General features: G+C 40.9%; 1 protein-coding gene across 2 annotated transcripts in view; it reads left to right on the top strand.

Annotated features, from left to right (window-relative positions):
- LOC140464491 (netrin-3-like) overlaps window positions 1-21,792 on the top strand; it is a 187,840-nt gene that overhangs the window by 65,178 nt on the left and 100,870 nt on the right. For both annotated transcript variants that reach the window (XM_072559616.1, XM_072559615.1), the window contains exon 3: window positions 21,066-21,254. In XM_072559616.1, coding sequence (XP_072415717.1) covers window positions 21,066-21,254 — 189 coding nt within the window. The remainder of the gene's footprint in view (window positions 1-21,065; window positions 21,255-21,792) is intronic.

Genomic DNA, 21,792 nt, shown 5'->3' with positions numbered 1-21,792 from the left:
AAAATGTTCATCCTTGGTTTCAAAATTTTTTCTAATTCTGACCTTTTAATCAATCCATCCTTCACAGACATACCTTCAGCTGTTGAGACCCTGAATTTTGGAATTTCCTCCCTGAAATTTACCATCTCTCTTCCACTTTCTCCTTTAAGATGCTCCTTAAAAAAATTGCCCCTTTAACCAAATGTTTGATCACCTGTCCGAATATCTTGTTATGTGGCCCAGCCTCCAAGGTTACTTGAAAACACACTTTGCCTTGAGGCATTTTACTACATTAACGGAGATATATAAATTCAAGGTGTTGTTGTTGATGTGTTAGGCCATGAGATTACAGATTACAGTTCAATACAATCTGCTGCTGCATGCCCAGATCTGGGATGCTAGATCAGTTCCCAATCCATACCATTTAGCATGGTGGTAGTTATGTACAGCTAATGGAGGGCACCAATGTTGTGAAGACATGTCTTTATTTCCATAAGGACAATAACTTCTACCAGTACTGTCATGGAAGGATACATTGAGACTGGTAAATTGGTGAGGACAATGTGAAGCCTTATTGGCTCTCTTATCTCTCGCCTCAGACCCAGCATGCTAGAGGTGCCTTTCAGTACTTGGCCAGCTCAATTGGTAATGGTAGGACAGAACCATTCTAGGAGATGGACATCGAAGACCGACATTCAGAATACATTCTGTGACCTTTTCATCCTCAGTAATACCTTGAAATGGTATTCAACATGGAGCAGTACAGAGTCATCAGCTGATGGAGGGTGAGAAGTGAAAATTAGTCAGCTGTCTTCCTTCCCATAGTTGACCAGATGCTGGTAAACTGAATGTGCTTTAGAGTCATGATGAGGACTCCTGGGACCTTATCCTTCCCATTGAATATTGCAGTACCTCTATCTCTGGTCTTTTAGTCCTGCTGGTCGGACAGGTTATACTGAGCGACAGTATAGAGCACTTTGGGGCATTGGCTGTAAGCTATGATTTAAGTAAATATGATGATCTGAGGTTGTTACTTGACCAGTGTAGGACAACTCTCCCAATTTTGGTATATGTCCCAGATATTTCTGAGGAGGACTTTGCAATGTCAACCGTGCAAGGCCTGCCATTGTTTTGTTTAAATTTCCCATTTGGAAATATCAATTGTGAATAGGAGTAGGCCATTCAGCCCCAATGGTCCATTCTGTCATGTGATAAAATCATCATTGATTTGAATGTGATCTCTACTATTTTCCATGTTTATATCCTTTGACTTCTTGTTTACCAAAATTTGTTTGACTCAGCCTTAAATGATCCTGCCTCTCTCTCTGGGGACAAAATGCCACAGATCAACAACTTTTCAAAAGAAAAGATTTCTCTGCATCTCCATCTTAAATGAGAGATCTCTTATTTTTAAGATGTGTATCCGAGGTCTAGTCTCAGCCACCAGGGAACCACCCTTTCAAGGTCCACCTTACCAAATCCTCTCAGAATCTTATGCATTTCAATGAGGTCATCTCTCATCCTTCTAAACTCAATCCCTTCAGACAACCCTCTTATCCCAGGAATCAGACAAATGAACCTTCTCTACACTGTTTTTAATGCAATTATTTATTTTTTTGAATAAGACTTCGAAAACTGTACATAGTACACAAGACATGGTCTCACCAATGCTCTGTATAACTAGAGCAAATTTTCTCTAATCTTTTACTTTATTCCTCTTGCAAAAAAAACATTCTATTTGCCTTCCTAATCACTTACTGTATTTGTATATAATCCTTGTGTGACCAGGACACCAAGATCCCTCTGTATCTCCATTTTCTCCAATTTTACTCCACTTAAGTAATACTCTGCTTTTCTTTCCTTCATGCCATAGTGAACAGCTTCACATTTTCCCATATTATACTCTACCTGCCATACTTTTACCATCTCACTTAGCCTGTCAATATCCCTTTACAGACTCTTCATGCATTACATCTTTACTTACCTTTGTATTATCAGCAAATTTAGCAGTCATATATTTGGTCCTTTTGTCTAAAGCATCCATATAAATTATAAATAGTTGAGTGCCTAGCACTGATCCCTGTGGTATTCCATTTGTCACATCCTGTCAACCTGAAAATGACCCATTTCTACTTACTGTCTGTTTCCTGTTAGCTAAGCAATCTTCTATCTATACTATTACATTGTGATCTCTGATTTTATTTGTAATCTTAATGTGATACCTTATCAATGGCTTCTGGAAGTATGCCTCATCTACCAGATCCCCTTTTCCTATTTTGCTTATTACATCCTCAAAGAATTGTAATAAATTAATTCAAAATGACTTCTCTTTTACAAACATTGCCTGATTTCATTGACATTTTCTAAATGCCCTGTTATTACCTCCCTAATAATCTATAATTGTATTTTCCATTCTATTTCTAGATCACAGCTATAGGTCATAGATTTCATATAACTGAGTGGTTTACTATGTCATTTCAGAGGACATTTAAGAGTCAACCATTTTGCTGTGGGTCTGGAGTCACATGTATTTTAAACCTTTCAACCTTTGCCTCCTGAATAAAAAGTTGTTCAAGGACAACAACATCGGATCCAACACCAAAGTCATGATTCACAGAGCTCTAGCGGTGCTGCCCTCCTTTATAGCTCGAAGATGTGGGCTGTCTACAGCAGACACCTCAAGGAGCTGCAGCAGTACCACCAATGCTGCCTGTGCAAGATTCTCACTATCTGCTGGGAAGAACAACTTACCAATACCAGCATCCTTGACCAGGTGGTCACCCCCAGCATCGAGGCACTGACCACCCTTGATTGGCTGTGATGGGCTGGACACATCATCCACATGACCGACACAAGACTCCCCAAGCAGGTGCTCTCCTCCCAGCTTCGAAACGGCGGGCGAGTCTCAGGTGGAAAGAGGATGTGCCTCAGCAATATCCTCAAAGCCTCACTGGTGAAGTGCACCATTCCCACAGACACCTGGGAATCATTGGCCCAAGACCATACAAAGTGGAGGAAAAGCATCTGGGAAGGCATTGATTACCTCGAGACTTGCTGTCAGGAAAAGTGGACACCAGGTGAAAACTGTGAAAGGAACACGCTGCCGCACCAACGTCCATCCACCCCTTCCCACCATCTGTCCCAAGTTTAACACAGCCTGTAGAAGTGGCATCAGTCTGTACAGCCATCTACAACTCAGCCTGAGAAAGAAAGAGGGTCATCCTCATCCGCGAGGGACTGCCAATGATGATGATATATGCCAGGCCAGGAAGAGATGGCAAATTTCCTTCTTCGAAGAAAAGTAATTGATTTTCATTTTGATACTTCATGGCTACTCTTACTCAGGCCAGGTTATTTTTTATTCCAGATTTATTTTTTGTTTCTAGAATTTGAACATAGGTTCTCTGGATTCCAAGTCTAGTAACATAACCACTTTGCCAGAGGAACCACAGGATCCTTGCTGAGTCGTGGGTGTCCCTGGGATGTCGTTTGGAAATTCCAAGGAAATGCCTTTCTTACTTGTATAGTTTGAAATTGAGTAAAGCTGAGCTTTGTTATACAGCAGGAGCAGTTAGGTAGCAGATGCTTGCGTGCAGAGGAACGAGGTTAGCAGCCAAGGTAAAGCCAAACAGGCACAAAACCTTATAAAATAGATTTGAGAAAATCGGTCTGAATTCTAAATTCAGACAGTAATGATTTTCTCAGGAAAGTCGTAAAATCTTCAAATAAATCCATTTTAACAGCCGACAGTTTTAAGAGAAGCCCTTCATTTAATTTTTCACCATCGAAAGCCTCCTGTTGGGCTAGCTCAATGCGCACTTTACCAGATAGTCACAGAGTCATACAGCATTGAAGTAGACCCTTTGGTCCAATTGGTCTACACCGACCATGTTCACAAATAGAGAGGAACCTTGATTATCCGGCATTCGATTATCCAAAGTTTGGATTATCCGAACAAGATCGCAAGGTTCCCTTGCTTGGTTAAATTGTGTTATCCAGCATTTGATTATCCGAACAAAATACTCCCTGCTGTGTCGTTCGGATAATTGAGGTTCCCCTGTGAGCTAATCCACTTACCTGCATTTGGTCCATATTTCTCCAAACCTTTCATATTCATGTATTTATCTAAATGTCTTTTAAATGTTGTAACTGTACCTGCACTTCCTCTGACAATTCATTCCACACACGAACCACTGTCTGTGTAAAAAAGTTGCCCTTCATGACTTTTTGAACCTTTCGCCTCTGGGTTTCATGTAACATTGTAAAGTGAAAATCGCTTGTTGCTGTGAGACTGTATCCTGAGCAATGCAGAAGTTGGCTATAGCAGTTTGCTGCCTGGGATCCTTAAGCAATATTGCAAATGATTCAATCAATAGATCAATGTGCAATTAACAAGTCCTTTGCACCCTTGACAAAATCATCTGCTCATTAAATTCCTGTTAGTTCTGTACTGACTTAACAACCATTCCCACCACAAGTACAGCAAAGGCCAAATACAGAGTAAAATTCCTGCTACACTGAAGCAGTTCTCAAGAAGGATTGGTGGACCCGAAACATTAACTCTGAATTCTCTCCATAGATGCTGCCAGACTTGCTGAGATTCTTTTAGCAATTTCTGTTTTTGCTCCTTCTACACTGTCCTATCAAACCTTTTTTTTAGATTACTTCGGCCCAATAAGTCCACACCGACCCTCCGGAGAGCAACCCATCCATATGCATTCCCCTACATTTACCTCTTCACCTAACACTACGGGCAATTTAGCATGCCAATTCACCTAACCTGCACATCTTTCGACTGTGGGAGGAAACCGGAACACCTAGAGGAAACCCACGCAGACATGGGAAGAATGTGCAAACTCCACACAGACAGTTGGCTGAGATGGGAATTAAACCCGGGTCTCTGGCGCTGTGAGGCAGCAGTGCTAACCACTGTGCCACCATGCTGCCCACAGCAAAATATCTTTATATACACACACAGTCACTGAAGCAGTTTGGTCCTGTACAGTAGCATATGAGGAAACAAACAAACATTGAAGTTTGACTCTATCCAGCAAACATACCAGACATTTCTTACCTGTACAGGACTATACTTACATTCATTTGAAGCACTGGGGAGTCCGAAAACTAAACGACCCCCATTTAACTTTGGCTGAAAGATCTGAGATAGTGGTCTTTCCCCTCTGTGCCTTAGTTGAAGCTGTCCCAAACTTTAGTGCGTTCCTCAGCATGTTGTCCTGGACCTTGGAATGTGCCCATTTGCAACACTCAGTTGAGGTCATGTCTTTACTCTGGAAGACTACTGTCCCATCAAACTCTCCTACAGCAAGTACATCACAAGGTTAGATACAGAGTAAAGCTTAACCTATGGTGAAGGAATATACCTCTTTCTCACCGTCATAGATTATCACTGGTTATTCTGAGTTACATTTTCTAACAACTGCCTAGTGTTGTCCAAGTGTAATTATTGTTGGATTCACTGCTGCATTCTTATTTAATTGTAGGGCTAAACCCACCTGAGAATCTGTATGGCTAAAACTTTCTTTCAATCACAATGTCTCAGATGTGATTCTTGATTTGCTTAATAATAATGTTCCAGGACAATGTAAAATACTGTAGAAGTGTTAGGTTGCAGCAAAAGTAATAACAATGTGAAATACTGCCAAAATTTGATGTGGTTACATGCAAAATGTTACAAAATAATACAGAATTTTTATTGAATTAGTGGATTTTTCCAAATAGGAGAAGAGGGAATATAAAGATTGCATGAGGAAAGTTTAAAAAAAAATCCAGCAGGTAAAAGAAAGTTATAAATTAAATGATGAAACTCTATAAGAAGAAATCGTAAAGTATCCTATTGACACATCAATAACAAAAGGAAAATTAATGTAGAAACAGGACCATTAAAGCATGAACAAATAAGCTTACAGGTAATGCTAGAGAAATGACAGAAATCATGAAATAAGTATTTTTCCTCAGTTTTTATGAAAGAAAATAATGAAACAGATATTTAATTACAGGATAACCTTTATAAAGTGTATTAACATAGTTGGGGTAGAAAGGCCATAAAATATAGGAGCAGAATTGGGCCATTCAACCCATCAGGTCTGTTCTGCCATTCAATCGTGGCTGATATGTTTTTTAACCCATTCTCCTGCCTTCTCCCCGTAACTTTTGATCTCCTTTCTAATCAAGAACTTATCGACCTCTGTCCTAAATACATTCTGTGACTTGGTCTTCACAGCTTTCTGAGGCAGAGTTCCACAGATTTGTTACCTTCTGGGTGAAGAAATTCATCCTCATCTCAGTTCTGACCCTTGTGGAATTCCACGAGGTGCTGTCCTGAAAAAGATCCCTGTATCCCCACTCTCTGCCTTCTGTCTGTCAGCTAATCCTCTTTCCATGCCAGTACCTAGTCCTAGCTCTTATCTTAATTAGCAACCTCCTGTGTGGCCTTCTGGAAATCCAAATACATCATGTCCACTGGCTCTCCTTTGTCTAACTTGCTCATTAACTCTTTAAAGAATTCTAACAAATTTTTTCAGGCATGGCCTTCCTTTGACTAAGTCAAACTGATTCAGCCTTATTTTACCATATCCTCCCTACTCTGCAGTCTCATCCTTAATAACGGACTCTAAAATCTTAGCAATGACTGAGGTCAGGCTAACCCCAGTTTATAATTTCCCATGCTCTGCCTCTCTCCCTTCTTAAACAGGGATGTTATATTAGCCACATTCCAGTCCTCTAAGAAAGTATTCGTGCCTCCAGAGATTCCTGCAAGATCATCACTAATGCCTCTGCAACATCCTCACCTATCCTCTTCAGAACCCTGAATGTAATCCATCCAGCGTTGGTGATTTATCCACTTCCAGGTTTTTCAGCATCCCTATCACCTTTTCCTTAGTGATGGCTAATACATTCACTTCTGCCCCAATTCTCTTGAAGTTCTGGTATGCTATTGGCAACTTGCACTGTGAAAATTGATGCAAAGTATCTATTCAGTTCCTCTGCCATTTCTTTGTCCCCCATTACTGCCTCTCCAGCCTTATTTTCCAATAGTCCAATATCTACTCCTGCCTCTCTTACCTTTGACAAATCTAAACAAAGCTCTTGCAATTTTCTTTTATATTTCTAGTTAGCTTACCCTCATATTTAATTGTTTCCTTGCTTTTGCTTTTATGGTTGTCCTCTGCTGGTTTTTAAAGGCTTCTCACTAATCTTCACCAGATTGTATGTTACTCCCTTTGCTTTTTTTTCTGTCCCTAACTTACCTTGTCAGCCATGATTGCCTTGTTCTCCCCTTAGTTTCTTTCTTCTTCCTTGGGATGAATTCCTGCTGTGCATCCTGAATTACCCATTGCTACTCCACCATTTTCTTTGCTAGATTCCCCTTCTAATCAACCCTAGCCAGCTCCTCCATCATGTCTTTGTAGCTACCTTTATTCAATTGTAACACCGTTACATCTGATTCCAACTTCTCCCTTTCAAACTGCAGGGTGAATTCTTTCATTTTATGGTCACTGCCCCCTAGCGATTCCTCTACTTTAACCCAGTCTGCCTCATAACACATCACTCAATGCAGAATTGCCTGTTCCCTAGTGGGCCCTACCCTAAATTGCTCCAAAATGCTGTCTCATAGACATTCCACAAGTCCCATTTCTTGGGATCTGCTACCAACCTGATTTCCCCAGTCCACCTGCATATTGAAGTCCCACATAATGATTGTAATAGTATCTTTCCTACATGCCTTTTCCACCTGCTGATTTATTTTCTGCTCCACATCCTGACTATCATGAGGAGATTGAAAAGTGTAGTGCTAGAAAAGTGCAGCAAGTCAGGCAGCATCCAAAGAGCAGGAGAATCAATGTTTCAGGCATAAGCCCTTCATCAGGAATATGGGACGCAGGGGAAGGGGGCTGAGAGATAAATAGGAGGGAGGTGAAGCTGGGGGTGAGGTAGCTGGGAAGGTGATAGGTAGATGCAGGTGAGGGGGTGATGGTAATAGGTGGACTGGGGAGCAGAGGTTGGAGCAGAAGGAAGATGGACAGATAGGATAGTTCAAGAAGGCAGTGCCGAGTTGGAGGGCTGGATCTGAGAGGAGGTGGGGGGAGGGGAAATGAGGACTTTACATAACTCCAATCAGGGTCTTTTTTCCTTTGTGGTTCCTCAATTATACCCAAATAGACTGCAGACCTTCTGACCCTGTATTACTTCTTACTATCAGTGTAATGTTACTTCTTATGAACAAGGCAACCCTGAATTATCTGCACATCAGCCTGTCCTTTTGATAGGATGGGTATTCTTGGATATTTATTTCCCATCTTTGTATGTCTGCAACATTGTAGCTGCCAGTTTCAAACTGCGCTACAAGCTCATGTGCCTTTTTCATATACTGTGACATTTAAGTACAACAGCATCAGTTCTGCATTGACCATCCCTGCTCTCAAGGACATACCACATTGTCAGAGTGACTGTATCAAAGGCGCGCCACACTGTTGGAGTGACTATGTCAAGGATGTGCTGCACAATTGGAGTGACTGTATGGAGGTCATGCCGCACTTTTGGAGTGACTGTATTGAGGATGTGCTGCACTGTTGGAGCGACTGTATAGAGGGTGCACCACACTGTTGGAGCAACTGTATAGAGGATGTGCCACTTTGTTAGAGCGACTGTACTGAGGATGTGGTGTACTGTTGGAGTGACTATATCGAGGATGTGCTGCACTGTCATAGTGACTGTATCAAGGGCGCACCGCATTGTTGGAGTTATTGTATCAATGATGTGCTGCACTGTTTGGGCGACTGTATAGAGGGCACACCACACTGTTGGAGCAACTGTCAAGGATGTGCTGCATTGTTGGAGCGACTGTATAGAGGCCACTCCACACTGTTGGAGTGACTGTATCAAGGGTACACTGCACTATTGGTGCGACTGTATCGAGGATGTGCTGCACTGTTGGAGTGATTGTATAGAGGGTGCACCACACTGTTGGAGCGACTAAATCGAGAATGTGCTGGAGTGTTGGAGCGACTATATCGAGGATGTACAGCATTGTCAGTGTAACTGTATCGAGGGCACACTGCACTGTTGAATCGACTGTACCAAGGATGTGACACACTGTTGGAGCGACTGTATCAAGGATGTGCCGTACTGTCATGTGGCTATGTTGAGGGCACACAACACATGCAGAGTGAATATATCGAGGGCACACCTCCCTGTTGGATCGACTGTACCGAGAATGCGCCACATTGTCGGAGTGACTGTATCGAGGGCGCACCGCACTGTCGGAGCGTCTGTACCAAGGATGTACCACACTGTTGGAATGACTGTATCGAGGATGTGCTGCACTGTCAGAGTGACTGTATCAAGGCCATACCGCATTGTCGGAGTGACTGTATCGAGGATATGCCGCACTGTGAGAGTGACTGTATTGAGGATGTACCACAGTGTTGGAGTGACTGTATCGAGAATGTGCTGGACTCTCGTAGCAACTGTATTGAGGGCACGCTTCACTGTTGGAGCGACTGTAAAGAGGGCATGCTGCACTGCTGGATCGATTGTACTGAGGATGTGCTGCACTGTCAGAGTGACTGTATCAAGGGCGCACCGCACTGTTGGAGCGACGGTATTAAGGATGTGCCACTCTGTGTAGTGGCTGTATCAACGGCATGCTGTATTTAGGGAGAGTATTGCACTGTTACAGGGTGGCCACTACTGAAAGAGCTTTGCTTTGCTGAAATTAATTACTGCTTTCCCTATTCATTAGTGACTTCAGATCTGTGTTGTTACTGTTGCTTTAGCTACAGTTCATTTTTTTTTTGTTTCAAATAGAGCAGCTTTGCTCCATATCAAGTGCCCACTGCCCTCTACTTCATATCCACTACTTTCCATTCTATTTTCACTGCTCTTCACTCCATATCCGTAGCTCTCCACTCCATATACACTATTCTTCACTCTATATTCACTGCCTTCCATTCCATATCACCAGTTCTCTGCTCTCAATCCACTGCCCTCTACTCTCTGCCCCTGTTTCCTGCTCCACACACAGTACTCTTCATTGCATATATGAAACCCTTCATTCCATTTATATTTCAAATTCTGTCCTAACACTGGGAATCCCCTGAGCCTCCCATTCACCAGTCATCATAAATGAGCTCACTTGGACGGTGCATGTCTTTTGAGTAACTATCTCCAGTTACTGTGTGAGTGTGCCCCTTTGGGAACATTCATCCAGCAGAGGGCCACCCAGCTCCAGCTGTTCGAGATGAGAGTGTGGTGCTGGAAAAGCACAGCAGGTCAGGCAGCAGCCGAGAAGCAAGAGAATCAAAGGGCTTTTGCCCGAAGCATCAATTCTCCTGCTCCTCTGAGCTCCTCCATACCTGCTGTGCTTTTCCAGCACCACACTTTCAACTCTACTCTCCAGCCCTCACTCTTGTTCAGCTGTTGGAGATCCAAGCATGTTCTCTCTGTAACCAACCAATACCCTTATTGAGGAACAAGTGGAGTCCAAAAGACCTGGGACTGTTGCTGTTGTTTTTTAGATTAGATTCCCTACAGTATGGAAATAGGTCCTTCGGCCCAACAAGTCCATACCGACCCTTCGAACAGTAACCCACCCACACCCATTCCCCTACCCTGTATTTACCCCTAACAAATGAACCTAACACTATGGACAATTTAGAGTGGCCAATTCACCTAACTTGAACATCTTTGGACTGTGGAAGGAAACTAGAGTATCCGGAGGAAACCCAAGCAGACACGGGGAGAATGTGCAAACTCCACACAGACAGTTACCCGAGGCAGGAATTGAACCCAGGTCCCTGGTGATGTGAGGCAGTAGTGCTAACCACTGAGCCACCATGCCGTTGTTTTGTCCAACCCTATGAGTAGGAACTCGTAAAGCCATCCTCTGACAGAGAAGGGATTTTAAGGTCAGTCTGCAAACTTGTTATTTGCAGGTCTATTGATAACATTGAAAATGGCTCAGAAAATATGAGCGTCACTCACTCATCCCAGAGACTCTGGCAGAATTTGGTACAGTGGCAAAGATCGGAATCCTGATGTTTATGAGGAAGTAGAAGGGGACATGTCTCAGCCACTAAGAAGCTCTTTAATCAGAGAAATGCAGAAGTCCTGCTGTTGATTAGAATGTATGGTCAGTTTGATGCTGTTTGGGAAGGACTGCAGTAAAGGCTGAGGCTAGAAAGAAAAGAAGAAGGAGAAGTGGAATAATTTGGAAGGGGCTTATTTTTTGAGAAAGCCTAAAAGAGAGATAGGCCATTTGACCACACATCGACCCTCTGAACAGCATCCTACTCTATCCCTGCAACCATGCACTTCCCATAGCCAATCCACCCAGTGGAATAACATGCAGACAGAAAGTAACACAATCACAGAGATCTACAAATACCTTCTCACATTGGGGGAGAAATCAGACTTGGTCTTCATACGAGTGATTTACTTGTGTTGGAGGTAATGCAGCAAAGGTTCACTCGATTGACTCCTGTAATAGGGTTATTTTCCCATGAAGTGAATTTAAGTAAATTGGGTTTAAAAATTTTGGCCTTTACAATCATGAGAAGTAATTTCATTGAAACATAGGAGATTCTGAAGAAACCTAGCAGGATAGATACTGAGAAGTCGTTTCCACTGCTCAAGGAATTTAAAACCCAAAAGCAGAGTCTCGGAATGAAATCAGGAAATATTTATTCACTCAAATGGCTGTAAAATCTATGGAATTCTGTACTCCAAAGGGTTGCGAATGCTCTATTATATATTATATTCAAGTCTGAAATAGACAGATTTCTGGAGAAATCAAAGAATGAAGGTAAGTAGTGAATAGATGGAAATATGGAGTTGAGGGAGAAACCATGGTAACATCAAACCATGGAGCAGACTCAAGGCATAGAATGGTTCATTCTTATGTCTTCTGTTCTCATGTTCTTTCAGAGTAATACACTCATAGATAGTAACATATCCATTGGCATTTCCCAATGTCTTTGAAGGTGGCAATACTTTTTGTTTTCATTCATAAGATATGAGCACCCAGCATTCATTGTCTGCCCCAAATTGCCAGTCGAGAACATCTGTGACCTAGAACTCACTGACAAGGAAGGTGGTGGTCATAGAGACAATCCATAATTTGGAAGGAAGTTGGATAGGACCTTGAGGAAAATAAATGTGCAGGATTATGGTATTAAATCAAGGGAATGGACTGACCGGAATAATCTAAAGAGAGCTAACATTTACTTGATGGGTCAAATAATGCCTTCCTGCTTTGAATCATTTATAGTCGGGACTGCTAATCGCTGGATAGCAGTCATACTGAATCTGCAGGCAGCAGCAATCTCTGGTCACGATGGGCACAATACTTGCTGGATCACTGGGCAGACTGGAAACAGTGATCACTGAATCATAGGTCAGCAGCAATTAACTGGATTATTAGGCAAAAGTGATTGCTGGATCACTGGACAGCAAGGATCAGAGGCTCAGCAGGCAGCAACTCTTACTAAAGTACTGGGCAATGGAGATCAGTGGATCATCATGTCGTAACAATTGCTGGATCACTAGAAACATAGGAGGAGGAGTAAGCCATTCTGTCGTTCAGATCTGCTCCACCGTTCAAGATTATCATGGTTGATTCTTGATGCCATATTCCCACTTTCTCCCCATAACCCTTGATGCTTTTAAAATCCAAATTTTTATTTATCTTTCTTGAATATATTCAGTGACTTGGCCTCGACGGCCTTTTGTGGTAGAGAATTTCTAAGATAACTACCCTTCAAGTGAAGACAATTTTCCTCATATCTGTTTTAAAGGAACTACCCCATATCATAAGACTATGACCTCTAATTTTAGACTCCATAACCACTGAAAACATCTTCCTTTAACCTAGTTTGTCCAACTTTGTTGCAATTTTATACATTTCAATCAGATCCCCTCTCATCCTTTTCAACTCTAGTGAACTTGGGTTCAATTGAACCAATCTCTTCTCATAGGACAGTTCTGCCATCCCTGGTATCAGCCTTCTGAACCTTCATTGCACTCCCTCTATATTCTTTCTGAGGGAGAGTAAAATGATACATAATACTCCAGGTGTGGTCTTACAAAGGCTCAATTTTCACAGTAAGACATCCCTGTTTCTGAACTCAAATTTTCAAATTTTATTAAAAGCATTCTGAACATCCAAATATCCGACATCCACTGGTTCCCCCGATCTATTCCACTAATTGCATCTTCAAAAAACTTAAGTAGATTCATTAAACATGAGCTTCCTTTCATAAACTCAATCTGGCTTTGTCCAATCCTATTAATTTCCACACAAAATGTTACCACATCTTTATAATAGAGTCTAACATTTCAAACTACTGATGTTAGGCTAATTGGTCTGAAATGCTATTTTCTTCTTTCCCTTCCTTTTTAAATTATGGAATTACATTCATCATACTCCAAACTGTAGGAACTCCTCCAGAGTCTATTTATCACCAATCCATCCAATATTTCCTGGGCCACTTCCTTCAGTTCTCTGAGTGTAGATTACCTGGTCCTGGTGAGGTGATTTGTCACCCCTAAATTCCATTAATTCCCTCTCACTCTAATTTTTTACTACCACTGATTTCTTTCAGATCCTCCCTCTCACAAGAACCTTGGCCCTCTAACATTTCTGGGAGGTTATTTTGTCTTTTTTGTGAAGCAAGAACCAAAGCATGCAATCTCTTCTTCTGCCATGTCTTTGCTCCCTGTTATAATTTCCCTGTTGTCTGACTGTAAAGAACCTACAAATATGTTTTATTAATCTTTCTCTTTTCACATATTTATAGGAGTTTTCAACCAGTTTTCCCTGCAAACTTTTACTCTTATACTATATTTTACTCCTGTTAATCAAATTTATTTGTCCACTTTGCTGAATTCTAATTGGAATTAGAATGGAATGTTTCCAATCCTCAGGCTTGCTCCTTTTCCTGGCAATTTTACATGTCTCCTCTATGGATCAAATCCTATCCATAATTTCTTTGTGAGCCATGGATGAGCCATCTCTTCTCTTCTATGTTTGTGCCAGACAGGAATGAAATAATTGTTGGAATTCATGCACACTTTCTTTAAATATTAACCATTACCTATCAACCATCAATCCTTTTGTTAAGGTTCCCAAATCCAGCCTTGCCAATTTGTAACCCATACCCTAATTGTTCCCTTTAATTAGATTCAGGACCCTAATTTCAGATTCAATCTTCATTTGCTGAAGAATTTTATCATATTATGGATGCTGTTTCCCAAAAGATCCCATACAATTAGATTGTATTTCAATCTTTACTGATTGCACAGTACCCGATCTAGAATAGCCTGTTCTCTGTTTATTTCCTCAATATTTTGGTTGGAAAAAAACATCACACAAAAATTCTCCTCCACAATACCATTGCTAGGAAGCTAGAGATGCTAGATTATGCAATAGCAAATGATTACTAGATCACTAGCAAGAATAGGTGTGCTGCATATTTGTGTTAGTTTGTCTCATTTCCAGAATGCAATTATCATTACCTTAATCATGAACCCATAGCACAGATTGGGACAGGGGTTTTGACTCTACTCTGTTGGACAAATTGGCCACCTCCTTTTAATTTCTTCCCCGCCTGTCTGAGACTCTTTCTGGAAGCTTCTCCAGCTCTGACTGCAGCTGGAATTGTCAGAATTGTGTGAGCTCCAATAACTGAAATCAGGAGTCGATTAGTTCTGTCAGTATGGGTTCTGGCCCCTGTGTAGTCTACAGCCCAAAGCTGGTGCAGCGAAGCTGGATTCCAAACAAAACATCTGGATGTAATTTCTGAACAATGACCCTGAGCCCTACATTCATTCCTTACTCCATGCGTGTCTGTGCTGTTGACCCAAACTGCACATGCTCAGTATGTCACTGATGGAGTGTTTTCCCCAGAATGAGGAGCAGCAACATCTGTTGAACAGATTAAAATGAAAGCATTGAGTTTCAGCACAGTTCCTCTGATTGCGTTAAGGTCATGACAAGCTTGGGAAGCAATGATTGGCAGGCAGAATGATTCAGTTTCCTCGAAACAATCACTAAATTGGTGTGTTTGAGATTGAGCAATATATTAAGTAGTCTATTAAGCAGTATATTGGACAATATATTAAACAATATTTGAAGCAGAATACTGAACAGAATAATGAGCATTACATGGAGTATTCTATCAAGCAGCACATGCAGCAATATGTTGAGTAGTACACACAGCAGTATATCAGGCAATACATTGAAAGTTAAATGGGCAGTATATTGAGCTGTATATTGAACATTATATCAAGCAGTATGTTGAATGATATATTGAACAATATATGGAGCAGTACATTGAGTAATGTATCAAGCTGTACTTTAAGTAATGTATCAAGTATGTATCAAAGTAGAATTTTGAGCTGTGTTTGAAAAGTATATCAAAAACAGAAATTGCTGGAGAAACTCAGCAAGTCTGACAGCATCTTTGGGGAGAAAGCTGAGTTAACGTTTAGATTTAGATTAGATTCTCTACAGTGTGGAAACAGGCCCTTCAGCCCAACAAGCCCAGACCGCCCCTCCGAAGAGAAACCCACTCCCCTACCCTATATTTACCCCTAACGCACCTAACACTGTGGGCAATTTAGCATGGCCAATTCACCTGACCTGCACATCTTTGGATTGTGGGAGGAAACCGGAGCAAACCCACGCAGACACAGGGAGACTGTGCAAACTCCACACAGACAGGCGGGAATCAAATCCCAGGACCCTGGTGCTGTGAGGCAGCAGTACTAACCACTGAGCCACCATGCCACCCTCCTTCAGGTCCAGAGTTCCTCCTTCAGGTTAAAAAGGTCACTGAACTCGGAATGTTAAGTCTGCTTTCTCTCCACAGATGCTGCCAGAACTGTCAGGTTTCTTTGGCAATTTCAGTTTTGTTTCTGACTCCCAGCAAATGCAGTTCTTTGTTTTTTGTTATTTGGAACAGTGTGTTGAGTAATATATTTGGTGAGACATTGAGCAAAATATCATGCAATATATCATGGAGTACATTAAGCAGTTCATCAAGACTTACATTGATAAAATGTTATGCGCAGTGTTTTGAACAGTATATTAGATAGTATATGACCAGCATTTTGAGCAATATTTCAAGCAGTATATGAAGAAGTATATTGAGCAATTCATTAAGTGATGCATTGAACAACATAGTGAGTAGTAGTTTGAGCTCCATATTAAGTACATATTGAGCAGTATATTGGGAAGTATATCAAGTTGTATATTGGGCAGTATGCTGAGTTGTGTAAGGAGTCAATATATTGAGGGGTACATTCAGTGATACATGGAGCAATATAATGAGCGGTACTTGGAGCAGTATATTGAGTAGTATTATATGCTACATATGTACAGCATATTGAACATTGAGTAAAGCAAATTATTCTGCATGTTTGTACATTTGTGAATGCAATTATATTGACCACCAAACAATTTCCACCCAATTTGAGTTCACAGATTCAAGTCTGGGGAGGGTGGGGCAGGTGGGGTGGAGTGGGTGGGAGGTGATGGTGGGGTTTACTATTCCATCAGAAAGGATTCTGTTTTGAGTTTAGGAGGTTATTAATCTATGGGTTGAAGGCTATTGACTTTGATTTTGTTCATGACAGCTTAAGGTTTGAAAGTTCCTTTCAACTTGGAAGTTATTTTATCTCTTGGCTTTCCTTTTCAAAAAAAGGAATCCCTGCTCAAAACCAGCAATTACACCATAGCAGTATCTAGAGGGCCTTTAAACAATGAATTTCCTTCATTGAGAATGGCTGTCCTGTTTTTTAATAGCATCCTGGATCTCCAAACCAGGGTAATTTCTTCTTTGTGGTATTCTCCTACCAGGCCTATATTACATCATTAATGTGAGCACTGTTTAAGACATTTTTCAAATTAACCCTTTCAGATCTTATACAACCTGTATTAAGCCAAATATTGAGCTGGATACTGAATAGTATATTTATCAGTATGTCAAACAGAATATTGAGCAGTGTCATGAGAAATCTGTCAAGCAGTACTGTGCATTAAGCAGTATATTAAGCATGTCTGATGGTATATTGAATTCTATATTTAGCAGTATATTGAGCATTTTATTGCACATCAAACAATTTAGTCAGCAGGAATATTGCACAGTTTATCATGCTGTCTTTGAGCAGTAAAGTGAGTAGAATAATAAACAATGTATTCAATACTCGAGCAATATATCAGAGTAAATTGAATAATATGTTAATCAGTATATTCATCAGTATACTGAGCACTATGTTGAATAATATGTTAATCAGTATATTGATCAGTATACTGAGTACTATATTGAACAGTATATTTTGCAGAAGGGGCCTAAATGTTTCTATACCCCAAAGGGTTCCTCTTGCAATTTTCTTAAAGGCCACTTTTGTTTTCATAGAGATTTCTTTGAATTTTGGTGCTCTTTTTCATTCACACTGTCTTCTTTATTGGGTGATGTACTCACAGAGCAATAGTACCTTCTGCATTTATGTAGAGCTTCTATCTTCAAATAGAAAAAAACAGCAAATACCAATAGCATTCTTTGATTTTGTTGTGCCAATTTCAAGATTTTTTTAAACCACAGTTTCCCTTTTTTTCTGGTTAAAGGGCATGCTGAGAAACAGATGAGGATATTGACTTGAAAGTTCTAACTGTGCAACAGGGGGAAACATGCACAAATTAATTCAGAAGGACCAAGCTAACCATCAGATAACAAATGGTCTGATTCACAATACTTCACATTTCAGTGACTTTTGCTAAGCTACTGTACCTCCTCGCATGATCATCTACGCTTTATTAAGACAATAGTTTGGAACCCTTCAACACCCTAGTTATATTAAAGTTACATTTCACTGAAGGTCTCTCATAGGTGCAAAATTAGAAGAATGAATTAATGTTTTCAATGGTGATCATTAAAAGTAAAGCCACAACCCACAGGGAAAGCAATCATTTCCCATAAATCACAGTTTTGTTTTAGTTTGCACAAGAAAACAACTATCTTGTACAAGCGACAATTATAGTTTCAAAATTACCAACACACACTTCTACACAAAAAAAAAAGCATCCCCTTAAACACCTGAAGATATTTCTGGAGGATATCATTACGGATATATGTCTATATGCCAAACAGAAGCCAATTGCTGCCCTGGATGTGTGGTGTATATCCTGCTGAATTTTTAAAAAAATGCAAATCTTAAAATAGCTACTTTATCTAAGCCCAAACACAAACCTTATCCCAATTTATCCAGGTTATTTAAGAACACTAGCCATTTCTCACCTCCTTTCAAACCTATTGATGCTGGGAGTTGCAAGACCAGTCAGAGACACTGCTGTTGCTCATCCAGTCACAGGTTTTCTCCCTCCTGCCCTTACCACTCCTCCACGTCAGAGATTTTGTCTCTTGAGGTGCAGTAGGTGTGGGAGAAAGGTCTTCATTGGAGGAGCTGGAGGAACGTGGGAGAGATACCATCTGTGGTTGGAGATGTAGCTCTCCACAGATCCTACTTCTTCTAAGGTTGTTTTATCTCTAATTTGTTACCTTCATCATTAACTTTTCATGGACCTTTTGGGGCTTATGAGTGGAAATTAACATTCTGACCCTGTGTATTTTGAACGTTGTTAGAGGTACGACCGATATATAATGTAGTCCCAAGTAATGCTATCTTTTAGGTGCAATATGGTAACGTAATCATCATTTGACCAATATCTGATCTGAAAGACAGCCACTCTGATAATGCAACCTTCCCAAAGTACTGACCCTTCAAAAATGCAGTACTCTATCAGTATTATGTCTGACTCTAGGCTACTCCACAGCACTATCCCTCTCAAATGTTATCATACTCATCCAGATTCAATAACTTTTAAAAAGATATTTGAATTCTTCATGATCAACTGAAAAGGTCATACAGTGAGATTTCAGTTTTAATTATGTTTACTGTAATAAGCAAACTAAAAGCAACATTATATTGACAGTACTTAGTTGGCAATTTGTTCTCTAACATAGAAATCTTAGAATCCCTACTGTGTGGAAGCAGGCCATTTATCCCAACAAGTCCACACCGATCCTCCGAAGAGTAACCCACGCAGACTCATTCCCCTACCCTGCATTTACCCCTGACTAATGCACCTAACCTACACATCCCTGAACACTATGGGCAATTTAGCATGGCCAATTCACTTAACCTGCACATATTAGGAAACTGGGAAGAAACCAGAGTCCCCAGAGGAAACTCACACAGACACGGGGAGAATGTGCGAACTCCACACAAACAGTCACCTGAGACTGGAATCAAACCCAGTCCCTGATGTTTTGAGGCAGCAGTGCTAACCACTGAGCCACCGTGCTGCCCCAACTTGTAGAAAATATCCCTCATTTAACTCCTAATGCAACTAATTACTCTGTCCCTTAAGTGGACTCTTCATTCTCCAGGAACCAGTTGAAAGCTATTTTAAGTTCCTGATAGTTTGTATCCATGAAATTGGGATCTTCAATGAGCTCCCACTTACATTCTCCACGGTGAACAATAGAGACTGACTGCCACTATCTCACCATCCTCTCTCTCCCAGATTCTTGCAAGTTAAGTTTCTGTAACTTTCAGGGAGATTGTCAGGAAATCCTGTATGCCAACACTATAATGGCTTACTGTAGCCTGTTCCCCTCTTGAGGTCCATTTCCATGGCAACATGAATCACATGGGCCTCGTATTTAGGTGGCAGTGTTGATTAATTACCTTCTAATCCTGGAATCAAATTTTCAGTTTAAAGTATAATCATTTTGAAACTCCAACATTCCTAAGAGCTTCCTGTGAGACGAAGGCTAACAGTCTATCTGCAGTTGCCAAAACTGCTCTGTCACTGCCTGCACTTGTGAACATCTAGTACCTTTGCACTAAAACAATCTGTACCTCATTACCCCACAACAACAAACATTGCCACTTAGTACACTGTTCCTTTCAGATGACTCCTCCATAGAACAGTACACCCTCAGTTGTTCAGCAGGATTCAGAGCAAAACGCATGATTTCTTTCACTGTTATATTTTACCTCAAATTAAACAGATAGGCACAAAACACAACATACATAAATTTTGTATTTGTAGACATACAGTACAGTGCTCCCTTGGTAGTGAACCTCTGACAAAGCAGCACGTACTCAATAATATCCTTGATAGTGCAGCGTCCACCCAACACTGCCCCTCCATTTGTGCTGTGCTTCTTTCACACTACCCTTCTGATGGTACCATTTATCCTCAGTACAGAGCAAACACTAGTGCAGTACTCTTTCAGTACTGTCTCTCCACCAGTGTAATGTCCACTCAGTACTGTCTCTCCACCAGTGCAGTGCCCACTTAGTACTGTCTCTCCACCAGTGCAGTGCCCACTCAGTACTGTCTGTTCACCAGTGCAGTGTTCAGTACTGACTTGAATGTGTCAGCCTAGATTATGTGTTGGGGTCACTGCATTGCAGTTGGAATTCACAACCTCCTGAACCACAGCCAGGAATGCTACCCATTGGGCCACACTGACACTTATGACAAATAACCATTTACATACTATATCCAATAAAAGCCATCTAGGGACACTAGTTATTTTTAATGTATAGTATGAGGCAGGCTCTTGCTCAAAATGAGAACAATCTGACATCTACAGAATCAAATGGCACTTATTTCTTAATTAAAATTTGTTCTGACCAATATTTACCCCCAACTAAAAATATCTAAAGTCTACTAGTTGATCACATTACTTTTTTAGGTATCTTGCTGTTTGTAAATTGGCTGCCATGTTTCCCTCCATTCCAGCAGTTTTTATACATTAAAGTGTTTGACTGTGGTCTGTTTCAAAACATCCTGAGGCAAGGGATAGTAGTTGTGAATTTCCAATTTTTCTTTTGTTAAAGACATTGGGAGTAATTTTGTGTAATATCGGATTGCTGTCTGTTCTACAATACTGTTGATGTATTTTGCCTTGTGCTCGGAGTTTGGTCAAAGTCTAAATCACGCTGCATTGCCTCAATGGGATTTGACATGAGTCTTATTCTATTTTTTTTAGCTTGTAGCTGCAACCTACATGCCCGAAGGTGCCGATTCAACATGGAACTATACAAACTCTCTGGACGAAAGAGTGGAGGCGTTTGCTTAAATTGTCGGCACAACACTGCAGGTCGACATTGCCATTACTGCAAGGAAGGATTTTATCGAGACCTCACCAAAGTCATTACTCACCGAAAGGCATGCAGAGGTTTGTCGGACTTCCCAATGTCCAGAACACTTTCATGTGGGCATGTACATACATGAATGGATAATAATGGACATATAGACAAGAGGAACTCAAATACACCAACAAACAGATTAACAGACAGGCAGGCGGACACATACACAAACAGAATTAGATTGAAAGATTAATTTTCAATCTGAAATTATATTAACTCAGATTTAATTATGGTATGCAGTTTCAAGAAATCACACAGAATATAATGGTTTCTGGACAAAGCTCTGTAGCAAACTGGTAAGAAGACTCAAAAGGTTGGGGGTGATGTTCTCCAACTGATGAAAATGTCAGAATACAATACACAGTGCAACGTGTGTCTCGGCTTCTTTGGTGCTGGCTGCAAACAGACCAGTAAAGTCTATTTTGTAACATTATGGGCTACTATTTTGTGAGGCTACATTCGGGAAGGGACAGATCCATTTGCAGTTTGAGTCCATAATCAGCCCCATGCTATGAACTGACACCAAAGGCGGCACAGTAGCTCAGTGGTTAGCACTACTGTCTCACA

This window comes from Chiloscyllium punctatum, chromosome 40, assembly GCF_047496795.1.
Source record: "Chiloscyllium punctatum isolate Juve2018m chromosome 40, sChiPun1.3, whole genome shotgun sequence".
NCBI classification, from domain to species: Eukaryota; Metazoa; Chordata; class Chondrichthyes; order Orectolobiformes; family Hemiscylliidae; genus Chiloscyllium; species Chiloscyllium punctatum.
Note: the sequence above shows the minus strand (reverse complement) of the source record. Positions and strands in the feature narration are given on the sequence as shown.